General features: G+C 41.4%; 1 protein-coding gene and 1 long non-coding RNA gene across 2 annotated transcripts; one reads left to right on the top strand and one right to left on the bottom strand.

The window, feature by feature from the left end:
• Window positions 1–6298: 6298 nt before the first annotated feature.
• F7 (coagulation factor VII) lies at window positions 6299–24930 on the bottom strand. Its single transcript, XM_081327477.1, has 8 exons — window positions 23771–24930; window positions 21757–21917; window positions 13018–13042; window positions 12813–12926; window positions 12006–12146; window positions 10681–10784; window positions 10148–10268; window positions 6299–7812 (listed from the first exon to the last, which is right to left on the bottom strand). The coding sequence occupies exons 1-8, from the start codon at window positions 23838–23840 to the stop codon at window positions 7271–7273; spliced, it is 1278 nt and encodes a 425-aa protein (XP_081183603.1). The 5' UTR covers window positions 23841–24930; the 3' UTR covers window positions 6299–7270.
• LOC308667896 lies at window positions 21078–23832 on the top strand. Its single transcript, XR_014026417.1, has 3 exons — window positions 21078–21351; window positions 22657–22826; window positions 23760–23832. It is a non-coding gene; the product is annotated as an uncharacterized lncRNA (long non-coding RNA).
• Window positions 24931–26068: the final 1138 nt, after the last annotated feature.

Raw genomic sequence — 26068 nt, forward strand, 5'->3', positions numbered from 1 at the left:
ATAGGGGGCAGGAGAAGAAGCCAAGTTGGCTCCCTCAGTCGGCTGCTGGCAACAGGAAGGCAAGGAGAGAAAGCCCTTTTCTGAGCCTGTTCAATGCTCAGCCTTACCTGGAGCAGCCTGAGGAGTTGAGGTGATGGAGTTTGAGCACATCAAATCTCTGCAGTAAAGGGCTTATGACTGTAACATTTAGCAATCCAAAGGCACTGGTGATAATATTTTGATGATCAATGCCCGAGCAGGAGGTTGAACTAGAAGACCTCCAAGGCCCCTTCCAACTCTTACACTATTAACTGCAAAGTGCTTATGAGATTGGTAATTATATGACAGTAGCAGAGGCATCAGGTCTGTAGAGTCAAACATGATTGTAAGTTTTTATAAACTCCTAATATTTCAAGTAACTTCTGTTATGTACTGGGCTCTTGTGTAACACCACGTGGGTTGCTGGAGCAGCTAACGGCTCTTCAGCAACCCAGACTTTTAGTCTCCTGTGCTGCAATTGGCTATCTCCAGGTGGCAATGGTTGTTTCAAACCTATTGGCTGCCACCTAGGGGCTAGACTATATATTGCGGCTAGTTGCAGACAATTCCCCAGTACAGTTCCAGCACAAAATAAATAATGAGTTATCCTGTACTCAGATTTGCATCTTCATTCCTGCACCGAAGAACCCACTATTTAACAGTGGCAACAAAGGTGGGATCCTGTTTCACCGATTAAAGAGCTGAAGTCTTCGAGGGAAAGGCAGCACATGCCAGAGGGAAGAGGCATTTCCCCCCACCTCTCTCAAGGTTGGCTAGCATCTACGATAGCAACCTCGTGCTCAGGGAACTCACTCCCTGAGTCTGAAGCAGGATCCAGAAGAATGCAGGAACCACATAGAAAGAATGCTGAAGGTTGGCAAACTGAGAGAATTTGACGTGAAATACCCGGAGGAATGGCCATCATATCTATCTCAAGTAGAAAACTACCTCAGAGCCAATCAGGTCACAGAGGAAGGACTGAAGGCCGCAACGCTACTCTGCGTGTGTGGCCCTGCTACCTTTGATTTAGCCGAGAACCTTTTCGCACCGACACCAATCGAAGTGGTCTCTTACGCAGATCTTAAAAAGAGGCTAAATGGGCACTTCCAGCTCAAGATGTCTGAGAAGGCTTGGTGGTTCAAGTTTGACAAAAGAGTGCAGCTTCCCGGGGAGTCAGCGTCGGAGTTCATAAAATCGTCAGAAGATGAAGAACCTGAAATCAACCGACTCCAAAAGCAACCCAATGCGCCACACCGCAACGGCCAGCCACGAGAGGACAATTACAAGGCAGTTCTCTTACTGAGATGTAAGGGGTGTGGCGGCAATCATTTTTTGCACCAACTGCAGATTTCGTTCAGCCATGTGTAGAGCTTGCGGAAGGACAGGCCACATGGCGGTGGTTTGCAGAGCCCAACAGAGACCGGCCACCTAAACACCTGTCGGAAATACCGACTAGGAGAGGTACTGGGGCCCAGGGTCCAGTTAGTGTGGGATTCTTCAGAAGCCGTAGAAGTGTATGCCGCACCAGGGCTCGACGCCCCCTCAAGCCCAAACTTAAGCTCATGGTAGAGCTGCAAGGAGTTCCATGTAAAATGGAATTGGACTCTGGCTCTGCAGTCTCAAACATTTCTCAAGACACGTTTAACTTCGTGTGTAGGTGCAGTAACAATTGGGCCAAACTAAGATCCTCAGATATAATCCTAATGGATTTTCAAAATGCGCATGTTAAAGTTAAGGGAGAAGCCACCTTGTTGGTTAAGTTTAAAGGGTTTTTGGGGCACCTGGATGTAATAGTAGTAGGGGGCCAGAGAACGAGTCTCATTGGACTCAATTGGTTTGATGCCTTAGGTATTCAGATTACTGGAATAAACCGGACACACTGACCTCGCATCAGTGTGCAAGGAATACACGGATGTTTTTGATTCAACCCTTGGAACATACATAGGCCCACCTATCTCATTTAAGCTTGATCCCAATGTAGTTCCAATCAGGGTTAAGCCTTGTAGGGTCCCCTTTGCCTTAAAACATAAAATTGATTCCGAAATTGATAAGCTGGTAGAACAGGGCGTGTTACAGCCTGTTGATGGTGGGGAGTGGGAAACTCCTATAGTCACCCCACTTAAAGCCAACGGGGAAGTTCGCATTTGTGCTGACTATAAATGCACACTAAATAAAGCCCTCAAGCAACACGCTTACCCGGTCCCAGTGGTCAACCATATTTTAGCCTCCTTGCAAGGGGGTACTATTTTTGCTAAACTTGATTTAGCACAGGCCTATCAGCAATTGCTGGTTGATGAGGCCACAGCCGCGGCTCAAATGATCATGACTCACAAGGGGGCTTTCAAAGTTAAACGTTTACAGTTTGGAGTCAGTGTTGCACCGGAAATTTTTCAGGGAATCATGGAGCGTACACTTAAGGGTATTCAGGGCATCTGCCCTTATTTTGACGATGTTCTTATTGCAGGGGAATCCCCAGAAGTGTTGGCCAGTAGGCTCAAGGCTGTTTTGCAGAGGCTTCGCGAAGCAGGCCTCAAATTAAAAAAGAACAAGTGTAGTATTGGGGTTTCTACAACAGAACTCCTGGGTTTCCAAATTGATGCTAATGGTATTCACCCTGCTGATTCTAAAGTGAAGGCCATTAAAATGCCCCCTAGGCCCAAATCAAGAGAAGAGCTACAAGTATTCTTGGGTCTCCTAAACTTCTATCACACATTTCTACCACATAAGCAGAGTCCCTCCACAGACTGCTGGATAAGAAAGCTCCATGGAAATGGACTAACTTACATGAAAAAAGTTTCCTGGAATTAAAAGCACTATTGTCAGAAAAGTCCACTGTAACTCACTACAAAGAGTCTAAACCTGTATGTCTTGCATGTGATGCATCTCCCTATGGGGTGGGGGCAGTTTCGAGTCACATAGAAAAAAATGGGAAACAGGTTCCAATAGCATTTTACTCAAGGACATTTTCTTTTGCTGAGCGCCACTATGCTCAGATTGACAAAGAGGCCCTAGCCATCATTGCTGGAATAAAAAAATTCCATGACTATTTATATGGCAGGGATTTCACGGTCTACACTGACCACAAACCTCTGTTGGGACTTTTCACAACAGACAAACAAACCCCCCACATACTATGTCCAAGAATGTTGTGATGGTCTATCTTCCTATCTGCATAGAATTTTAAATTAATTCACAAACCAGGCAAGGAAATGGGCCATGCTGATGGCCTCAGCAGACCTACCACTGCCACTAATGGATCCAGATCCAACTCCTGCTGCTAGAATATTGTCCATACAAGACATACCTGAGTTTCTCCTCCATGCAGGGGACATTGCTGCTGAAACAGCAGAGAGTATTGTAGAGTATTGTCATGGGTATACATGGGCGGGTTGGAAAAAAATCCAGGCTCAGAATTTCAAAACTATTTTGTCAGGAGGCATGAGCTATCTGCACATAAAGGGTGCATATTATGGGGGAACAGTCATAATTCTCACTTCCCTAAGAGACAGGGTTTTATAATCATTACATGAAGGCCATCCAGGCATTGTCAGAATGAAAGCTTTAGCTAGAAGCAACCTCTGGTGGCCTGGCCTTGATAAGGCCATTGAGGGTCAAGTCCATGGTTGTTATACATACCAGCAATCTAGGCCTGAAATGCCACAGGCTCCAGTTCACAGGTGGGAGGAAATGCACATTCCCTGGTCTAGGGTTCACATCGACTATGCTGGGCCTTTTCAGGGGCAGCTCTTCCTGATAGTAGTGGATAGCTACTCAAAATGGCTGGAAGTAGTTTCAGTTCCTAACATGACTACTGCTAGGACCATCCAGGTGCTGAGAAAACTCTTTGTCACACATGGGTTGCCAGATGTCTTAGTTTCAGACAATGGGGCCCAATTCACTGCTGCTGAATTTCAGGCCTTTCTTAGAGCTAAGCTCATCAGACATGCAATGTCTGCGCCTTTTCATCCATCTTCTAATGGTCAAGCTGAACGCGTAGTGAGGACAACGAAGGAAGCACTCAAGCGCATTGTTACAGGTGACTGGCATCACAGATTGGCAGATTTTTTTTACTCTGCCAGCATACTACACCCTGCACTGCTACAGGAAAAAGTCCTGCAGAACTACGTTGGGGGAGGCGTTTGATTACTAAACTGGACAGGTTGCATCCAGATAGAGTGGCAGCAGAAGCCTCTTGACCCAACCCCCTGAGGGGGCTGTACATGGGCGATTGGGTTTGGGACAGGAACTATGGTCATGGGAATCTGTGGGTTCCTGGCATCCAGACTCCTATCTTATGAAGTGAGGGTAGAGGGAGGGCGAGTTGTCAGAAGACACATTAATCAGCTTAGGAAACTAAGTGAGGACTGCATCATAAGTCCCTCCCAAGGTCCTCAGACTTGAGGCCAAGCCAGCTCTCACATGGACTACCAGGATTTTTCCTTCTTAACTGAGGTGGAACCAGAGGGAGAACTGGGGAGCTCTAGAGTGCAACATGGACCTCCTGAAGGAGCAAGCCAACAGAACTTCAGCAACCGCTGTGCCTACTCTGCCAATCAGTCTGACTCTGGGGTGGGCCAACCTGGTGCAGCCAGCCAGAGTGCATCGGATCCCCTTGACTCAGGAGCACAAAGGGACACAAGTCTACCCCAGCCCACTGGGTAAGCTGGTAGACCACAAAGTGATGGGAACTCCGAGACATTCCTCTAGGGCACACAAGCCTCCTTCATATCTTGCAGATTACATTGTAAAATAAAGAGCTATATATTGTTGTAAAACCTGTTGCCACTAGACTACAGAAACTAGTGCTATGATGTAACTGCCATAGAGCAAATGGTGAAGGCTGTTCATTGAGACGTTGTTTAATCTCATTGTAACCTAGTGTAAATGGTGAAGCCTTTTTATTGAGACGTTGTTTAATCTCATTGTAACCTACATTGTTTTTTATTATTATTTTATTATTATAACTTTAGTGTGTTGGGATAATGAGTCTTGACAATTGTTGAGACTAATTGTTGTTGTCATAGTCTGAGCTAAGAGGGGAGGGGTGTTATGTACTGGGCTCTTGTGTAACACCACGTGGGTTGCTGGAGCAGCTAACGGCTCTCCAGCAACCCAGACTTTTAGTCTCCTCTGCTGCAATTGGCTATCTCCAGGCGGCAATGGTTGTTTCAAACCTATTGGCTGCCGCCTAGGGGCTAGAGTTGCTAGACTATATATTGTGGCTAGTTGCAGACAATTCCCTAGTACAGTTCCAGCACAAAATAAACAATGAGTTATCCTGTACTCAGATTCGCATCTTCATTCCTGCACCAAAGAACCCGCTATTTAAGAACTTCCTAATTCAATCAGAGCATTTAGCTTACGTGGTGAATTAGCTCTCCCTCTATCCAGGTTTGCAAAGTCTCAATTAGCTTTTCAAAATGTAGTGTGTGTTTCATTTATTAGTCTACAAATCCCCAAACAATCAGACATAAAAGGAGGCTGTATTTGACTAAGAGCTCTTGAATTTTTTGAGGGCAAAATTGTGACACTTGAAACAAAATGAGTAAACCACTAGAAAAAAAAAAGAAAATATCCAGAGCAATCAAAAACACAATGAATCAAACATTTAAATATGCTTCCCAGCTCTTAAACAAATATTTTCCATGAAATTTTATGAAATTTATACACAATAGTCCCTATAACACCAGAAGTTAATTTATTTTAAATGTATTTCTTTTAAAGCTAACTTAAGAAATCAATAAAGTATGAACTCAATTTAACCAGCCATATAGCAGTATTTTATTGCTATTTTTGTTGTTGTTAGCTGCGAAGTCGTGTCCGACCCATCGCGACCCTATGGACAACATTCCTCCAGGCCTTCCTGTCCTCTACCATCTTCTGGAGTCCATTTAAGCTCACGCCTACTGCTTCAGTGACTCCATCCAGCCACCTCATTCTCTGTCGTCCCCTTCTTCTATTACCCTCAATCTTTCCCAGCATTAGGCTCTTCTCCAGTGAGTCCTTCCTTCTCATTAGGTGGCCAAAGTATTTGAGTTTTAGCTTCAGGATCTGGCCTTCTAAAGAGCAGTCAGGATTGATCTCCTCTAGGACTGACCGGTTTGATCGCCTTGCAGTCCAAGGGACTCGCAGGAGTCTTCTCCAGCACCAGAGTTCAAAGGCCTCAATTCTTTGGCGCTCAGCCTTTCTTATGGTCCAACTTTCACTGCCATACATTGCAACTGGGAAGACCATAGCCTTGACTATACGCACTTTTGTTGACAGGGTGATGTCTCTGCTTTTTAGTGTGCTGTCTAGATTTGCCATGGCTTTCCTCCCCAGGAGCAAGCGTCTTTTAATTTCTTGGCTACAGTCCCCATCTGCAGTGATCTTGGAGCCCAGGAAAATAAAATCTGTCACTACCTCCATTTCTTCCCCATCTATTTGCCATTTTATTGCTATATGACTCGTTAAATTGAATTCATACTTTATTGATTTCTTAAGTTAGCTTTAAAAGAAATACATTTAAAATAAATTTTTATTTTATTTTATTCATTTCAGAACATCTCTAGAATCCAAATGTGTCATTTACAGCAATGGACATAATTTGTGTATTGACAGCATTATGCAAATGGCATGATCAGGTTATTGGATATTTACATCATGTGCAAATAATGTAAATAAAGAAACATTTAAAGTAAATCTAAATGCCTTGTCTAGATCCATTATGGTGGTACCTCAGTACTTGGAGCTGGTTCTGAGAGACACGAGTAGTAAAAATGATGAGGGCCAAACAAACCATGTGACTTACCATGTGACCTTGTTTTGGCCAGGAAGGACTTCCTGTCTGTCCCTTTTCCTATGCCAGTGACCTTCCCAGCATGGACAACTTTCTGTCCACTGTCCCCCTTTTCCTTTTGCAGCAATCTTCCTGGCATTGCTGACTTCCTATCTCTTTTCTATGTCCATCCCCCTTTTCCTATCACAGCGCACTGAGTACCAAACAAATACTGGGACAACATTTTTGTGTCAAAATGCGTCGATTACTAAATTAAATGATTTTTGTAGTAATTGAGTACCGAAGTATCACTGTATTGTGAATGGTTGAAAGTTTTTAGCATTCAAATTATTTAAGGGCAGTTAATTAAACTGAAGTTTTACTACAGATTTAAAATGTAGAATCTAATTTAAAATATATAATCTAGTTATAAGCTAAATTCAAACATTACGGATTTGGACAATGAAAGGACAATGAAATTGGAAGCAATATGTATTAGGAATCCATATGATTAATTAGCCACTGATAGTATCTTATAACTTTTGTATAAATTCCATATGTTCCTAATGAAGCACACCCTTCACCCCAGCTCACAATTCCTGTTAGATACCAAGTATTTTTGTATTCAGTGACATGCGGTCCACCACTGTCACCTTCACAAGAATCTTTACTTCCGTCGAGATAACCAGCACAGAACATGTTGTTGGTAATATTGAGTTTAGTGTGCAAAATGCATTCCTTTTTGTGTATTTTGGGGATTTTCACTTGCATAAGAAGTGCTGAAGTAGCCCCGCCTTCCAAAAGACGCCCCCACCCACTCACTGTGGAGAATTCAACATAGTTCAATATGTTTGCTGCAAACTGTGGAGGTGGCAAGCAGATGGGCACCACATACTCAGAGAAGTTGACTGGGGCTGATAATCGCAGCAAGGCAATGTCATTGTCAACGGTTTTGGAAGAATACTTTTCATGGATTATAACTTCAGCAACTCCTCTTTCTTGTTCACCTTCATCTCTCTGATTTATATTGTATTCACCTGAAAAAGCAATACTTGATTTATTTAGAAGATAACAAGTCTTTTCACAATGCACAAGGCCTAATCTCTTCATTTTTCACTGGAAGTAAATGAATACAAAAAGATTTATTTATTTTCTTCCTCTCTTACAACAGAAATATTTATTTTTTCCTCTCTTTTTATAGAAAGTTTTTAAAATGTTCCTTTTCTCTTAGAGTGCTGGATTACTGTTACTGACAAGTGTTTACTGAATCAGGATATCCTTTCTGGAATATAAAATCTGATTTTGAGGAATCATTTTTGAGAACTGTGCAGAACATTTCAAACACAAAACTTGCTTAGTTCAAAATGGCTGTTCAAGTGTGCCAAGTTTGAGACATACCCCTATTCCAAAATTTTGTCTTGACCATGAAACAAATCCGTACTTTAGTTATTGTTTGCAGTATGTGTTCAAATGAATCCATTGCTGCTGATGCTGATTTGCTATGCTTACATCTAATGCTGTCTGACATTGGCTGCAAAATACATACTTAACTGCTGTAGTCATGTCATGGGACTTAAGGTTTCTATCATCATTGTTATAAGGTGCCCTGGGTGCAATCCTAAAACAAGTGGAGCATCACTTGAACACCATCAGCACTGACAAAATCAGCACCAGTCAATTGCAAAAGGCAGCTTTACTTAGAATAGCTTACATTCTGCGACAATACCTTTATAACAACCAAACATTCACATCCTGCCTATCCCAAGTTCCACTCAATAGGTAGGAAAAAATGCCAAATCTAATCTAAACATCTGGCTGACTGGGCAATGAACCATAATGATAATATTTATTTTAAACACCTCCTTGCCAGTTTTCTGGATATTGCATTGTAGGTAGTGCTCTTAAAGGGGTACCACCTTACTTATGTTTGTGACCTTAGGATGAAGAACAAGGGGATAAAGAGTTTATTTCAGGTTCCCATTGTTCCTTATTTTGGAATGCTACAAACTATTTCAATTTTTTTATTATTATTTCAGACTAGGAACTGTTCAAAGCAGTGGCGTAGCGTGGGGGGTGCAGGGGGGGCCGGCCGCACCGGGCGCAACATCTGGGGGGGCGCGCTCGCACTCGGGAGGGATGGAAGACGCGCCGAAGCGCCCTTCGCGCAGCTGGAGTCCCGCGGGGGGATCCGGGGCTGAGGCGCACTCGGGGAAGCAGCAACTCACAACCAGCTACTCTTGGGGGACGGAGGCACAAAGCCGGCCAGACAGGGCTCGGAGCCATCCCAGACCACAGCTGCACTTCCACCTTTCCCAGGGCGGCCCCCGCAGACGGAGCGCAGTGCAGGGCACCAGCATGCCCCACTGCCAGAGAAGCGCCCGCCGGTGCGGCCCCGACTCCCTCACCCCGCGGCAGGTGGCGGCGGCGTAGCGGGGCTTGCGAAAAGCGGGGCGGTCGGCGGCGGCTGCTCCCGGCGCCGGGCAAGGGCAAGCAGGGCAAGGTCGCTCCTGCTCAAAAGCCAGAGTTCAGCGGCTGGCGAGGCGCTCGCGCGGGGCTCTCCCGGGGCTGGCGGGCCGAACGGGGACCGGCCTCCCCCTCTCCGCGCTAGAGCGGCCCCCACGGTGGCGGCCCGGCGCACGTGGCTGAGGGGGCGGCGGTGGCGGGAGGGGGGTCAGAGGAGCGAGCCGAGCTCTCCCGGGGCAGCAGGTGCGGGCTGGTGCGGCTCCAGACTCAGCCGCAGCTCCGGCCAAGGGCTGCCAAGCTCACGGGGCATCGTGCCGGCCCCCTCCCTCGCTCCCTGCGCCCGGATGCGCCCCCGGCGGAAGCCCCGGCCAGCCGCGGTGCATGCCTGAGCGAGATGGGCAGCTGCGCTGGCGGGTCCCGCTCTCTTCCAGGCATCAGAGGTAAGAAAGGGATGGCGGCGCCCCCAGCCGCCCCCCCGCCGGCTCCGAAGCGGAGGCTCCGCTGCGCCGCCCGCCTCCTGGCACGGCCTCGGGTCCCGGCGCTTCTGCCGCACGTGAGGGAGGGGATGCCGGACCTTCCCCCTTTTCCCGGGGGAGGCGTGGGTGGGGGGTGCGGCGGACGCCCAGGATGCGGGGCTCCCTGCGGCAGACTCGAGTGCTAAAATCCACGGGTTAGGGGGCGCAAATTACTTGCCTTGCCCCGGGTGCTGACAACCCACGCTACGCCACTGGTTCAAAGAAGTCATATAAAGCCAAATAGTTCGTGTGCAGGAGCAATTGATATGAAATGTTTAAAGATATTTAAACATAGATGTTTAAAGATATAGGTGAAATTAATGGGATAGGCCTTCTTGTGATTTTTCCTCCTCAATTTCACTGAGTTTTAGAAAGTTAACAAAAACCATCTTACCAAGCCTTATCCTGAGATTTTGTTGGTGGACATGATGAAAGCAGTGGGCTGCTGAAATGATCCAGGACGGAGCAAGCAGAACACCTCCACATTTTTCATTTCCATTGTCTAATATGAGAGCCTAAATATTTGATAATCAAATCATACGATTTACTTGCATGTTATGAAGGAGTAATCTTGCTGTATCATCCAGACCAGAGAACAGATGGACAAGCATTTTTAGGTTAAAGGCTGCATTCAGTTTTGTGTGATGTGCCAAGGGCTGCACTCAAAAAGGGGGCAATGGGAGAAAAGATAGGATAAGTAAAGGGTAAGGCCTGTTATCTATCACAACATTCTGCATAGCTTCAGTATTTTATAAAAAAATTTTTTTGTGCACTATAGTTAATCTATTTCTTTTGAAACTAGTGATCTGACCTACATTCTCCTAACATACCTTGCAAAATACAAAGAAAGTGGGTGGATGAATATACAAATGTGAGTGATTCAACTGATTTTAATTTAAAGTGTATTAAATTCTTACAAGCACTTACTTGCCATGGACATTCGCCTGGAGGACAGTCATAACCACCTATGATTCTTCCTTGTTGATTTGGCCTTTTTGCAAGAACAGGTATTTTCCCACAGGGATAATCAACTGTAATATTACAGTCAGAATAATATTTCAAAACCACATTAAATATTTTCAAGCAAATCAATAATATTTGAACTGTAGTACGGTGAATGCTTTTTAAAGTCAAAATATGCAGACTTCTTTATTCACACAGGTATTCACCCATTCACATTCACACATGTAGGGATATACACATAGGCACATACACAAACACACACATACACACAACAAAAGCTCTATTTCTGTAGCCCTGCTCGACAGAAATACTGCAATATTTCAGTTGTAATAATCTGTCTATTTGCTGTTCATTTTCTATAATTTCATGTTCTTAATAGTGTTCAACTATGTTCAAGTGTGAATTGCTATCTTTCCTTTTCTGTCAAATGAAAAATCATTAATTATAAAAATTAATGATAGCCAATGGTGAATTTCTCCTTTTCCTTCTTCTGAAACAGTTTTGTGATTTCCAGTTCAGACGACAATATTTGAAAGTGAAACAACTCCCTGAGATATGAACTTCCCCAAACAAGGCTCTTTCTTGTAGAGAGAATATTGAATTGCATTTTCCAGCAATGCTACTGGCTCAAACAGTTGAGGAGCAGGTAAAATTTATGTTTCCAATAAAATCAAGGCCTATCTCATAGGGATCCAATTATTCATGGTCTTTAGGATTGGACACCAAGAAGGCATCAGACTGTCTTCACTGTAGAAAGATCTTATTCTCACCTACCACCACTCTCTCTGCCCAATTTTGCCTCATGCAGGCAGAAGCATGACTTAGACTCTGGCATCTCCTAGTTGATGAAAGATGCCTACCTGAAGCCATGAAGAGTGCCAGCATGACATGGCATGAGGCATTTCCCTCCCAGTGCAAATGAGATGTCCTAATGGTGAGCTCTGGCCAAGGGTTTGAATGTTGGCTCCACAGGATATTCCTGCTTTCCATATTGAGATCAGTATTTCAATACCGAGACTGATAAAATTAGAAAAGGCTGGAAGCTGACCACTTATGTAATTCATTCTACCATTGTGACCAGTTCACTGTATGTCAATTAATAGTAAAAAGGCATCTATCTATACCAGTGTTTCTTCACCTTAGCAACTTTGAGATGTCTGGAGTTCAACTCCCAATATTCCCCAGCGAGCAACCAATGTTGTCAAGGTTGGGAAACACTGGTCTATACTTTGGCATCTATCTGGAAAGGAATATCACGACCATACACTGGTGTGGTGGCTCATGCTTACCTTCTGCAATGCATGAAATTTGGTCACTTGCTAGCCTGTATCCCTCTGCACAAAAGCACTGCCTTAATGTGGTTGGGGAATCTACACAAAACTGCTCACAATTGCCATTTTTAAAAAAGCATTTCAGCTTGCTTTCTGGTCCTAAGTATAGAAAAGAAGATGTGAATTAACATTTCCTGGTTTGGGTAGAAAATTGTTATGGGGTGGGATTGCCACTGGCAAAGAAGATTAAAAAGTCAGATTCTGGAACAGGAGCCTCCATGTTCTTAATTCTAAGGAAGAATGGAAAACAGAGTTAATTGGGATTGGGATTCATATAGCACCTTAGAAGGAAGGATACTGCTTGCTAATGAATTTGCATCACCATTGTTTTGGACTGCACAGCTATGCAAATCTGGATAAGCACCTGCCTCCATTTAAACTCAAAAAATGAAGAAAGACAGCTCAAGTCTCAAAAATCTAGATTTTTAAATAAATGGCTGAGAGACTATGGAATGATTCAAGGTTGACTCAGCCTTCCATCCTTCCAAGGTAGGTAAAATGAGGACCCAGATTGTTGGGGGCAATAAGCTGACTTTGTAATAATGCCGCTTGGGGGGGGCGAAAGCCCTAATAAGCAGGCATATACATAGAATAAAGGCTATTGCTAAGCACATTGGTTTGAGCTTAAATTGTAAGCCGCCCTGAGTCTTCGGAGAAGGGCGGGATATAAATGGGATTAAAAAATAATTTTTTTTAAAAAAAATGATGACTAATCATCAGGGGCACAACACTTGTTATTTTTTTACCAAGTTAATAAGCATTTACCTATTTCACAATTTCTGCCTTCATGTTTTGGAGAACAAATGCAAAAATAGCCTTGATATCTATCAATGCAAGTCCCACCGTTCTGGCAAGGGTTGGAGACACACTGATCAGGATCTGTGAAAATGAGCACTCAACTTTAGCACACATTTTAGGAAGGCATTTGTGGCAGAATTGGCTAATTGGTGTTCACATGAATGACCCTTACCTGTATAAATTGCCCAAAATTCTTTCTAAGAAAGAAAAAGATAAAACAAATTATCCAACATTTATGTTAATTTTTTTCACAAGAAAAGTAATACTTGGATCAATCCCCACCAAACTAATATTCCCTAGGGTGTTCTTCACTACAATTCCTACAATGCTTAGTGATTGCTATGCTGTCTGAGAGTGATAAGAAGAGTAATCCAAAATAAATGGAAGGAACAAATCCAGAGAAAAATTGCCAACACAGAAACAAGGAGATTTCCAAGCTGTCAGCTTCAGCTTTAATATAGAGAAACATGAATTCTTCCATCACTAATTCTGATAATCAGGTTTTGCTCTTAAAACATTTCTAGGTCTATTATTAGTTAGAAATGTTTTGGGGATCCTCGACACATTCCATTCATGTATTCAATAAGCTCCAAAAGTAAAAGTTTTATTTTATTTTATTTTTATTTTTATTTTTAACCTCTTTTAATTTTGTATTTTAACCTACCCCTTTTTAACTTTTTAAACCCATTTTTAACCTACTTTAACCTTTTAAACCATAGTTTTAAACTTATTTTTAAACCTGTTTTAACAAACTTGAATGGGGAAAAGAAGGAAGAGACAGCACTCTGCAGCAGAGTTTATCCAAGCCTTTGAAGCAGCAGAAAATGGAAGATTATATTGCAAACAGACAGTCTGCTCCAGTAAGTAACTCATTCGCAGGCACCTTATCAGATAAATTTAATTTATGTCTCATTGGAACGGGACTTACAAACCAAACTGGAGAGCAGACAGCGTGTGGAGTTGTCCTCCTCCCTCTCGAATGGCTCCCCTCCTTGGAACCCAGCAACAGCCTTTTTTGCACAGGAGGGAGATGTAACAAATTTAAAGGGGGAAAATGTCACAGACTTCCTCTCTAGACAATTTGCTTACATCTCAAACTGTAAACTCAATATATGATCTTTTGTCAATTGTCATAAATAAGGTCGACTGCCTGAAAGAATCTTTTGTAAAGTTTGTTAGGAGCCACCCAAATACTGTGGAAGGACTTGGGAGGATAACCTTGGACAGACATGGGATGGCTAACTCAGAAAATGAAACTAGAGAAGGACCTTATTTTCCTCCCAAAAATTTGAACACCCACAGAGAAAACACTCAATCAAGCAAAGGCCTAAGAGATGACCAATATAACTATAGTCTGCAAACTAACTAGGTTACTTTGCAAATTTATGACAAGAGAGTAAATAGAAGGCGTTGGAGTAATATTGAAGCTATTAGGCTGTCCCTGAGCCAGCTGCTCCACTGTGAATTCACTCTGATAGATCTACTACATGCAGAGTGGCTGCCAGCAAAAACACAATGTATGAGAATTCTCCTATTGTTCAAGCAGCCCACAATTCCCTCCATGCTCTTCAGAATGAAGCCCTTTCTGAGCATCTTCTCAATATTTCCAATAAGGGTCTTTTGCTCAGAAAAAGTGTGCCCACTCCTGAAACAGCATCACCAAGAGGGAACTGTCACTTTAAATTAGGCTGCAACAGCCCTCACACTACTAAGCCTGAGGCTGCTGCAACTGAACTGACCCTGACAAAGAAAAGAAGCAATATACAAACTGTGTTACCCACAGCTGCAGGAACTGCTGAGGATGTGCCAGAGGAAATGTTGATTGACCTATTCAGTGCATTGCCAGAACCTGAGCAAGTTAACATCATTCAAAGATTGGATGACCTAAAAGAGGCACTGACAACAACTCAATCTACAGCAAAGCCTCTATTTAATTTGGCTCCATTAACCACGCAACCTTGTGACAAGATATTTAATCAACAATCTGCCTTTACCTCAACAGTAATAAAAGGTGCTGTCACACAGGCTGAGAGTGGGGTAACTGCACTGACTGACCCAGCCTCTGAGAAACAACTGAAAGAAAAAGGGCTTCATCACACAGTGCCCCCTAAACTGACAAACACTAAGGATATAATCCAGCTTCCATCCCCATTTGATTTAGAAGTTCCCACAACATCTTTCCACAAGATGAAACCTCAGCTATACCTCTCCAAAAATGGACATAAATCTACATTTATAGACTTAAGCCAGAGTACCTGCCCATTGGAAAAAAATCATTCTTGGAGCAAGAGCAGAGGCACACTGGCAACCGAGATATAGAGGAGCAACAACAAATTCTGCAACCCATGAGGAGAAATATCGAACCTCACAACAACTGTGTTTATATGGAAAGCTTAGATGATATCGACCCAGCTCCAATGTCAAGTTGACATCTGGCATTTTTACCATCTAGCCAATCAACCAAGCCAGACCACCTTGCCTCTGAGAACTCCATACAGTTGATGACCTGGAACATAGCTGGCTGGAAAGGGATGGTTGATAGTAGACTAATGAGCTTTCTGTCTAGATTTGACGTAATAGCCTTTCAGGAAACCTGGCTAACCAAAGTGGATGAACCAGTACAACTGCCAGGTTTTCAGGGATGGACCTCCCCAGCCCTAAAAACAAAGAACAAAGGGAGACCCTTTGGTGGGCTATGCATTCTTATAAAGCAAGAGTTGCAATGGCAGGGAGAGAAATTATATAATGAAGATAAGTATCCGTACTTTCTAGCTGTCAAATTTGAACATGACCAGTTTGAGTTAATATTGGTAAATGTGTACATTCCTCCAAGCACATCCCAGCACTATAATTCCAAATACTGGATGGGCTTGGAAGTTATCCTAGAAGATATATCTATACTGTACCCTCAGTCCATAGTGGTATTATTAGGAGATCTGAACGCTAGACTGGGTCCCTCTCTGTATGAGCTTGCCCAGAAGAAGGGAATTCCAGGGGAGTTCTTTGATAACCATCCTCAGTGGCTCTTGAGAGACTATAAAAGTAATGCCGCTGGCCTGCTCCTAGTCTCCTTAATTTTTAAGGGTAATCTCCAAATTTTGGGATGTAAGGACAAGAATTACACATACCCTTATACATACCACTCAGCCAATTCAAGTAGTTTACTGGATCTCTTTTGTGTGTCTAGAGATAAGGCTGACCTCTTCTTGGAGGTCACAGTACACCTTAGTGACAATAGTGACCATCAGCCTGTAAGTGTGACATTGCAAGGCCGCTCAGATTTAAGACCATATAACATGGCTGACAGATGGCTCACCAAAAAGGTAGAGGTGACCCAAAATAAAAGGTTAATTTGTGCCAAAGTTGATTCTAAGGTAAAATTAGAATGCCTTAAAACAGAGAATGCTACTAAGTGGGCTAGAACAATCCAGTCATCTACTACTGACTGGATGTCAGCCTTCAATGCATTCTCCAAACTTTGTAACATACCCTATTTTCCGGTGTATAAGATGACTTTTTAACCCATGAAAATCATCTCAAAAGTTGGGGGGGTTGTCTTATACGCCCAGTCGTCTTATACGCCGGAAAATAGTACATAAATCAATCGAGCGCCCCCGTTCTTGCAAAGAAACTTCAAGCCTCCTTAGTCCAGTCCCCCCTCCAATGTGACTCTCCCTTCCCACCCCCAAGAGCCTCTCAGCCCCTTCCCCTCCCCCTTGCAAACGCCAGACCCCGGGAGCTCTTGCTTCTATTCCAAAGGGTGGGTAGAAGGAAAAGCCCCTTTCGGCTCCGGCTTGGCTGCAAGTCAGCGAGCCCGGGAAGGCACGCCCTCCCCTCTCACTGTGGAGGAAGCAGGGCAGGCTGGCGTCTGGCGGGAGCCGGCAGGGCAGTCCTGCGCACGTGTGCGCTCCCCGGCTCCTAAGGAGTCCTTGGGGAGCCATGGCAGGCGCCTCACACTCTTCCCTCTTGAGGCAGCATCGGCAGAGCTGTCCGGCGTCGGGCGGGAGCTGGCAGGGCAGTCCTGCACATGCGCGCACTCCCCGGCTGCTAAGGAGTGCTCCTTAACAGCTGGGGAGCGCGCGCGTGCGCAGGACTGCCCTGCCGGCTCCCGCCCGATGCCGGACGGCTTCGCCAATGCTGCCTCAAGAGGGAAGAGCGTGAGGTGCCTGCCATGGCTCCCCGAGGACTCCTTAGGAGCCGGGGAGCGCGCACGTACGCAGGACTGCCCTACCGGCTCCCGCCAGATGCCAGCCTGCCCTGCTTCCTCCACAGTGAGAGGGGAGGGCGTGCCTTCCCGGGCTCACTGATTTTCTGGCGTATAAGACAAAAAATCTTGAAAATCATCTCAAAAGTTGGGGGGTCGTCTTATACGCCCAGTCGTCTTATACGCTGGAAAATACGGTACAAAGGAATCCTACTGCCCATATACAAGCTAAGATGCTGCACACAAGAAGGGAATATAAAAAAACTATAACATTAAAGAAAAAACGTTTTGCCATTTCAATCTGGTCAGAACTTGAGTTGGCTGCCAGAAGTCATAACTCAGTATTATTTTGGCACTCTGTAGCAGGTATCCTGAAGGAACGGAGATTTGCATTTGACATACCAATCTCTGCTGCGGACTGGAAGAATTATTATCAGTGCTTGTTTGCCCCCACTGAACTGGTAAAGAAATTATTTTTAAAAAGTGATTTGGTAAACCCTAGAACTCCCCCCCCTTGGCCACCAGTCTCAGAAAAGGAGATACAGTCCATCATTAAAAGCTTAAAGAGCAATAAAGCCCCAGGCGAGGATTTTTTACCAGCAGAATTATTTAAGAAATTTCCCAACTGGTGGGGCCCTGTATTTGCAGGTCTTTTTACACACATAAATAACACCTGCCATATACCAGATGGGTGGAAGATGGCAATAGTTGTCCCCATATATAAAAAAGGGAATAAAAAGGATCCTAGTAATTATAGGCCCATCAGCCTGATTGACATTGTAGCAAAAATATATGCTAGGTACCTTTTGAACAGAATTGAAATCTGGGTAGAGGAAAACAACATCCTCACAGAAGAACAAGCAGGTTTTAGACAAAACAGATCTACTATTGATAATTGCTTTGTCTTGAACCATCTAATTGCCAAATATGCCTATAAGAGGAGACCCCTGTTTGCTGCTTTCATAGACCTTACAGCAGCATTTGATATGGTAAATAGAGATGTACTATGGAGTAAACTGACATCCCTTAAAATAGAACCCAGACTCCTGGCTTTGATTAAAGCCCTTTACACAAGTACCTGTTTGAGGGTGCGGTATGGGGTTAATGGGGCCCTGACTAACAGGATTCACACAAATAAAGGGATAAGGCAAGGGTGTATCCTGGCCCTATTATTATTTAATTTATACATCAATGACTTGCCAGGGTTAATGAAGGATACCATGGTACACATGCCGATGATCCTAAATACTTACTGTAACAGCTTGCTTTATGCTGATGATATGATTTTATTATCATACTCACAAGTAGGATTACAGAGGCTATTAAGAAGATTCAGCTCTTATTGCAAGGATAACTCCCTAATCATTAGCAAATCTAAATCGAAAATAATGGTGTTTGGAAGAAACCATCAGAGACATAAATGTCAATTAGATGGTGAACCAATTGAGCAGGTTAATACCTTTGTATATTTGAACGTAACTTTTTCCAAGACTGGATCTTGGGCCTGCCATCATCAACGGAGTACATTTAGAGCAAAAGCCCGTTTGAATTTATTGCTCAAACTAAAGAACCATAGTTACCCAGGTTCCCTAGCCCCATTAATCAAGGTTTATAAGACCAAGGTTATCACAATGCTCTTGTATGGAGCAGAAATTTGGGGTCTTTACTCAACCACAGTACTAGAACAAACACAGTCCCAGCATTTGAGATGTATTTTGGGTGTAGATCCAAGAACATCTGCTGCAGCAGTTAGAGCTGAATTGGGAATTCATACAATTCAGGCATTATCTAAAATTAGAGCTTATAACTAATGGTGCAAAGTTAATGAAATGGAGACTGATAGACTCCCCAAATTATGCCTACTAGAGCAAATAAAACCACAATCACAAATCTCCTGGATCACCAAACTAACAAATTTTGTAAGAAGCTGTGGCCTTCCTGTCTCTTGCGTAACAGGAGAACAATCTAAAAAAAGAGTTGCCCAAAGAATTAAGGATATAGAAGCACAAACTGATATAGCTATCCTTAGTAAGGTGGGTAACTTGAAATGGCTGAGTAAATACAAACATACTTTTCAAGTAGACAGTTATTTGAAGTTACAACTCCCAAAACATCTTAGGGAGATATTTACGAGAGCGAGATTTGAACAGCTTGACACAATGGTCAGATATGGGAGATTTCATGCTATACCGTACAATGAGCGTCTCTGTATTTGCGGAGTGGCAGAGGTAGAGGACCTGGCTCACATCCTATTTGACTGTTGTCTGTATAAGAGGGTGAGAGACAGGTATCTTGGTCTATATACCAAACGAATGACCCATTGGGATCCCCACATCAAAATAACTTACCTTATTTCCAGCCAGAACTTGAAAATAACATTTAACGTAACACAGTACTTAAACAAAATGATCTGGTTGAGATCTGCATATGTGGGACTGATTGGGGTAGATTGCAAGGGCGACTCCAAAATATAATGTCATCATATTTTATCTATATCTTAAATTATTGTACATTATTACAATTTCATTTTAGATTGTATTTTATTACTATTTTATCTTAAATTGTATTTTATTTTAATTCCATTTTAAATTGTATTTTATCAAATTCCATTTTAAATTGTATTTTATCAAATTCCATTTTAAATTGTATTTTATCAAATTTTAGTAACAATTTGTTGCTGGAACTTTGCACTTTGATATGGCCCAAGGGCTAATCAATAAAGTTGTTGTTGTTGTATTCAATAATTTATCCTGACAAAAATTAAGCAAAGGAATTATATTGTTCTTTTGCTTAAGTTGGCTTTAGCTCCCTTGATCTGCATTCTGTATGGTCAATAACAGAAAATGCTGGGAGCTGTTTAACATCTAGGAAGAGAGACTTTTTTTCTAAAGCTAGCTTAGTAAAAGTGCCTCAAAATATCCTAACAGTTCAAAATGGTGTTCTATTACCAGACGTAGCATATCAAAGGAAATTGATACCTATCTGCTTCATATTCATACATTTTTGTTATGTAGTATATACATATACAGGGAATCACAACTCCTTTTAACACAGATTGTCCCATTACCGTACACATGAATTATCAAAATAACATTTTGTGTTTCCTTTCACAACCAGACAGAATTACCAAACAATTAAGTTGGCAAATCTAACTTTGACATTTTTATTTGAGTGCAAGTGCAGATAATATATTTTCTGGGTTAAATGCATGCAAGCTAAGGTTTGAAATCAAAGTAGTGATGGTGTTGGTGGAAAGTAAGCCTAAGTCAAGGCAGGGAAGAAATGCTGTTTAGTTCTTGTTCAAATACAATTTATTTCATTAAAATTCTTTAAACCTGCATTAGCTACTTGGTACTGTAGATTACTTCAGGTGACTTGGACCTTTCACTTAGCATAATCTGAACTCTTCTTTTCTTCTGAAGAATGTAACTATAGGAGATCGTAGCCTCCTCTACCTTCAAACAGTTCACAATTTCTTTGGCATTCCAAACTTACCTTTTCAACCACTAGCTTCAAACAGCATTAGGCCTCTGCACAAGTGCCTTTTGCTTGTTTGAGCCAGTCAGTGCTCTCTTCAGCCAATTTTAGGGAATGCCAAAACCAAGACACAGTTGGCATCCCATTCCCTCACCAAAACAAGGGGTCAGAATTTGACAAACAGGAAAGCTTTGGTTCTGGAAGAAAGGAAGAATCTGAAAATCAGGAAGAAGGATGAGATGGAACTCCTACCAATCGTAGGCTCCCAGCCTGCAGCTGTTGGGGAATTGTTGCTTCTAGATAGAAAACATAGCCAGAATTAATAATTCCACTTTTTAATGAATGTTTGAAGTCCCGCTTTGTTGTGATATTATATAGGGATTATGGTTTGGCATCATAGAGCCTCTCTCTGAGGGAGATGGGTGGTTAAGGAATAAGAAATATAAACAAACAAACAAATAAACAAATAAATATCCTGGAATGTGAAATGGCCATTAGTCTGTCTTATTGAGATTTGCTTTGAGATCCTATGGAGTCATTAACAAGCTGTCTGCAGGAACTGTTTCAGGCCTTGGATTCTCCTAATACTTTAGATTTTTTAAAAATAAAATTATTCCCTACTCTACCCTAAAAGCATATTTTGAAAACATTCTGCCTAGATAATACTTAGAACTACTTTGGCCTATAGAAGTTCTACCCTTTCTTTTTCTACATATTTCTTTTTCTGGATGTGCATCAAGATATGGCCCAGAAGAAGGGCAAGTGTGGTGGGATAAGGAGGTTACAGACCAGACTTGTTGCCTGTTGGCCAACAAGACAAAGAAGGTGAGAAATCTACTAGGGATACACGTAAGGAACCATCTTTGGAAGAAAGAAGTTGGAAGAGACCACAACTTAGGGTTATCCAGCTTTTCCCATTCTTTGATGCCATTGTGAATGAATTCTGGCAAAGTAAGATAACCCAATTTAGATTTTGTATAAGTGCTACTTGGCTATGTGAGATCTGCTGAGAGGTTTAGAATTTGTTTGTGAGAATTTATAATAATATGCCACGGTTTGTAGTACTCATTTAATATTCTCAATGGAATGTCTTAAACAGGATTCCTGGTATGTCCTATATTTTGGCTCTATTTACTCTTTATAATAATAACAGACTTATTATCAAGTTCATTAGAAACAATAATAGGTCAGCAAAAGACGACTATTTGTCCATAATAGTTTGTTACTTACGGTCCTCAAATCATCTTGGAAGATTTCTCTTGCTTCCTCCCATGAACATTTCTCTTCTTGGCATTCCCGCTCGAGTGATCCTGCTTTAAGCTCCTCTAAGAAATAATTGGCTCTCCTATATCTTTGTAAGATGTTGCTGGCTTCCTTGTGCCTTATGAAAACTTAAAAATAGAAATAATGAGCAAGCTGCATTCATCAGACTGAAGTGTAACACCATCCCACTAGAAATCACATATCCTATCTTAATATCCATTTCAGTGGGCAAAGTGGTTCTCATCTGAAAAAGTTTTCAACATTTAGTGTGAGATATTGACATCATTTTAGTGCTAGCTCAGCTCAGTGTCTTCTAATGCTGCTTGTCTGCATCATTTTCCTTGCCTGTTCACCTGAAGGCAGTAGCAATCTCCATGACCCGTCTTCAGTCTACTTTTTAACAGTAAAGTTATACTATACAACACATACATCACCAATCAGATTAAATGGCAGTGATGATGGTAGTCACTGTGATTAGGTCTAGCAGTAATTCTTCAACTAAAAAACATCCTTTCTTGTCTAGGATGGTCAACTTTTCCTTGATCCTATGAAGTGGACTGTACAGGATAAAGTTAGGTTGGCTTTTAGGCAATGCCAGTGTATGGAAAACAATTCTTTTAAAACAGGAAGCCTCCTTCTCTTTTCATACAACTGAGCTAATTCTCTATCTTGCATCATATTTCAAAACAATTAGCTCAGGAACATCCAGGAATGTCCAACAAATACAAATCTGAAATTCTCTTGGATTTACTAAGGGTCGTAGAACCATTAGATATTAAAAGGAATCCATGCATCCTCTGTACAACCATTTAAAAGTCTTTTCAATATTTCTCCCACAATTTTATGATTTAAATTTTCTGCTTGAAGGACTTAAGAATCTAGGAACCACCCTTCTGAGTACGCCAAAGTTCTTCATAGAGCAGCAATTTGTTTCCCACTGTACCCAACCAGAAGCCTCTTGGGTGCTCACAAACAGGAGACAGAGATATATTCCTCTACAAACTGATATTTGAAGGCACGCTGGCCCCAGTCAAGAGGTAACACTGACATTTCAAATCTAGTAGCCCTTGATAGTCCTGTCCTCTATTATTTCCTTGATTCAAAGACCATTAGGCACTAGGCCTGTATTTTTAAATTCTGTCAAGGAAAGCATACAAGAATTTAAAAAAGAACCAGTTAATACAATGAAGACATTATTATCATTATTATTATTGACTTGGGAGGCCGGTGTGTGGTGTAGTTGGTTAACATAGTGTGGTGGGATGGAGGGTTTGTTGTCACTGTGTGTTGGGGGGAGAGAGCACGGGGGGAGGCTCATCTAATCTCAATGTACACATGTTGTACTTTGACAATAAAGGTTTATTATTATTATTATTATTATAATTATTATTATTATTTAGTATTATTATTATTATTATTAATATTTTATTGTATTTTACATTTACTAACTGGGAACTAAGTTGTATTTTAGATGGAATGGAAAATGACTTGGTTTTAATTTGTGACTTTAAAATGAAAGAATGAATCTACAGCTAGGCTTGTGTCATTACTTTGATGAATAAAACCACATCATGTTTACTATAAATTCCCTTCTTGAAAATAGACAATACAAAGAGATTTTTGTTCACCCTAGAAGTCTTTTATAATAATGCTTCATAAATTGATTACAGAAAAATTTATAAAATGCTATTTAAATACATTGTATAACATTTCTGTTTAGATGTGTTTCTTCATACTAATATCTGCAATATACAACAATCAGAAAATTTGTTTCAAAAATGGTTCAACTTGCTACTTTTTATCTTGTTCTTGGAATGTGATTGCTGAGTTATGAGGCATTAAAATCTGGTTTACTAAATATCTTAAGTATAGTTTTTCTAAGACATTGAACACTATTGCATAAAAATTGGATTATAGAAAACAAGACAAGCATTTAATAATTAATTCATGACTGCAATAAACATTTTCAGATGTATCATACCTGAAGCCCTTGCAATGGGAGATGCAAGCAAAAGAAGACAAAGCAAAACACCGATGTGGCAGGAAATCATGATGAAACCAAAATGTTGTGTCCAAATAGTGTACTGATATTTCAGCAAGGACTCTGAGAGCAAAGTTCTCTGTTTCAACGCTTCAGTTGGAGGAGGGGTGAAGAAGAAAAAGCTCCAAAACCCGAACACGGCTCTGGCACACCAGATAGGCCAAAAGAAGGGGATGGAAAAATCAGGTTTCCAATTCCGGTAGACTCAAAACAGGCAGGGTTGATTGATTAGTGCGATATCTTCTCACTATTAGTTTGATATTTGTTCTGCTATTTGACCCATAGTGCTTGGAAGACATTGCCAGGAACAGTCAAACAAAACATTAGATACTTAGAAATATGTAAGTGCATTTTAAATAAACTAGTAGATTAAATGGAAGAAAGCTTGAAATCACCAGAGGAAACAGGTAAATTATTTCAAATAGAAACAACAGAACATTATAAGACTTCGTATTTGATGATAAAAGGGAAAAACCTGGAGGGATAATAGGGCAGGGTGTTCAAAGGAGGTGGTTAAAGAAGTCACAAGTGATACACATAAAAAAAACTAACAACACCAGGCAGCGCTTTGATTACACCATATCTATCTATTTATCTATCTATCTATCATCTATCTATCTATCTATCTATCTATCTATCTATCTATCTATCTATCTATCTATCTATCTATCTATCTATACACACACACACACACACACATATATATAAAAATAAATAAATAAATAAATAAATAAATAAATAAATAAATAAAAAAATAAAAATAAATATATATAACTTGCAGACACCCCCAAAGAGGGAGTTCTGAACCTCAAAGAATCTCAGCTCCCTATTTGGTGACATTAACACTGTTCTGATTTATTTCATGTACAGTTACAGTTCAATTCTATTTCCCTGGCATAATTTTGTTACTTTATAATACTCAACCCACTCTGAATATCTCATTCAGTTTGTTTTTTATTTTATGTAAAATAAATATTAATTACTTTATTAACTGGTAGAAGTCTGGGCAATAAGTTCTTTATCCCTTATTTTACCATCCAAGACTGAAATATTACTTGAAATATTAGAGATGTGGGTAAGTCCCTCATGTGAAATTATCAATACTGGTGAGGTCAGTAAGGCCCAGACTCACCTAATGAGTTCCATAGCTGAACAAGAAGTTAATCACACATATTTTCTGAATTTAAATATGCTGTAGGGTTTTTTTTGGTTAAGATTGGAAAGACTGCTGATTTTGGAATGGAGGAAAATATTTGTCAAGTATAGAAAACAGACAAATAATAGTTTCCTGAAAAAGTATGTGCATGATACAAGATGTGAGGAGAAAATTTCTGCAAAACAGAAAAGAGGAAGCATGACTTGCAAAGTTATAAAAATTTGGAAATGTTTCAATTCTGGCCTGTCCCCCCTGCTTTGAGATGTTACAGCAATAGCTGCAGCAGCTTATGGAGAAGATGTATTTTCTCCATTTTATCTGATAAATTACATATTTTTAAATAATTTGGATCTTCTATTGCTTTAAGTTTAAGAAATTCCTTAAATGGAATCCAGGAACTGAGCTTTACCTATTATCTATTCTCCTAATTAAAATGACTCCTCTAGCTTTTTTATTTGTAGTCCACACAAAACAAATAAGTAAACTTGAGAGATGGAGATCTTTCATTTAGAAAAAAAGCAGATACCTGGGACGATTCTCATTCTACTGAATGCTGAATAGTCTTCTGTGCTGAATGGTCTTCTATGGCCACGTTTCTGAACTTTGGCCACCTGAAAATGTATAGATTTCAATTTCCCACAGCTGGCAGGGCAATTGTGGGAGTTGAAATCCACACATCATCAACTGGCCAAGGCTGAGAAATCATGCTCTCTGCATTATTTTTTTATATTAGATTTTTTTAACCTGCCTTTATTATTTTTATAAATAATGCAAGGAAGTGAACATACCTAATACTCTTTTCCTTTTTTCCTAAAACAGCAACTTTGTGAGATGAGTTGGGATGACTGGTCCAAAATCACCCCACCAGCTTTCTTGTCTAAAGCAGGACTAGAACTCACAAATTCCAGGCTTCTAGCTTAGTGCCTAAACCAGGGGTCAGCAACCCAAAACAGCAAAAGAGCCACTCAGAACCAGTTCCGTCATACACACAAAAAAGTGGGAGCTGCAAAATGTGCGCGCGCATGTGGGCATGCACGTGGGCATGCACATGCATGCGCAGAACAAGCAAAAACATACACCAC

This window comes from Vipera berus (genome assembly GCF_964194415.1).
Source record: "Vipera berus genome assembly, chromosome: 4".
Lineage (NCBI taxonomy): Eukaryota > Metazoa > Chordata > Lepidosauria > Squamata > Viperidae > Vipera > Vipera berus.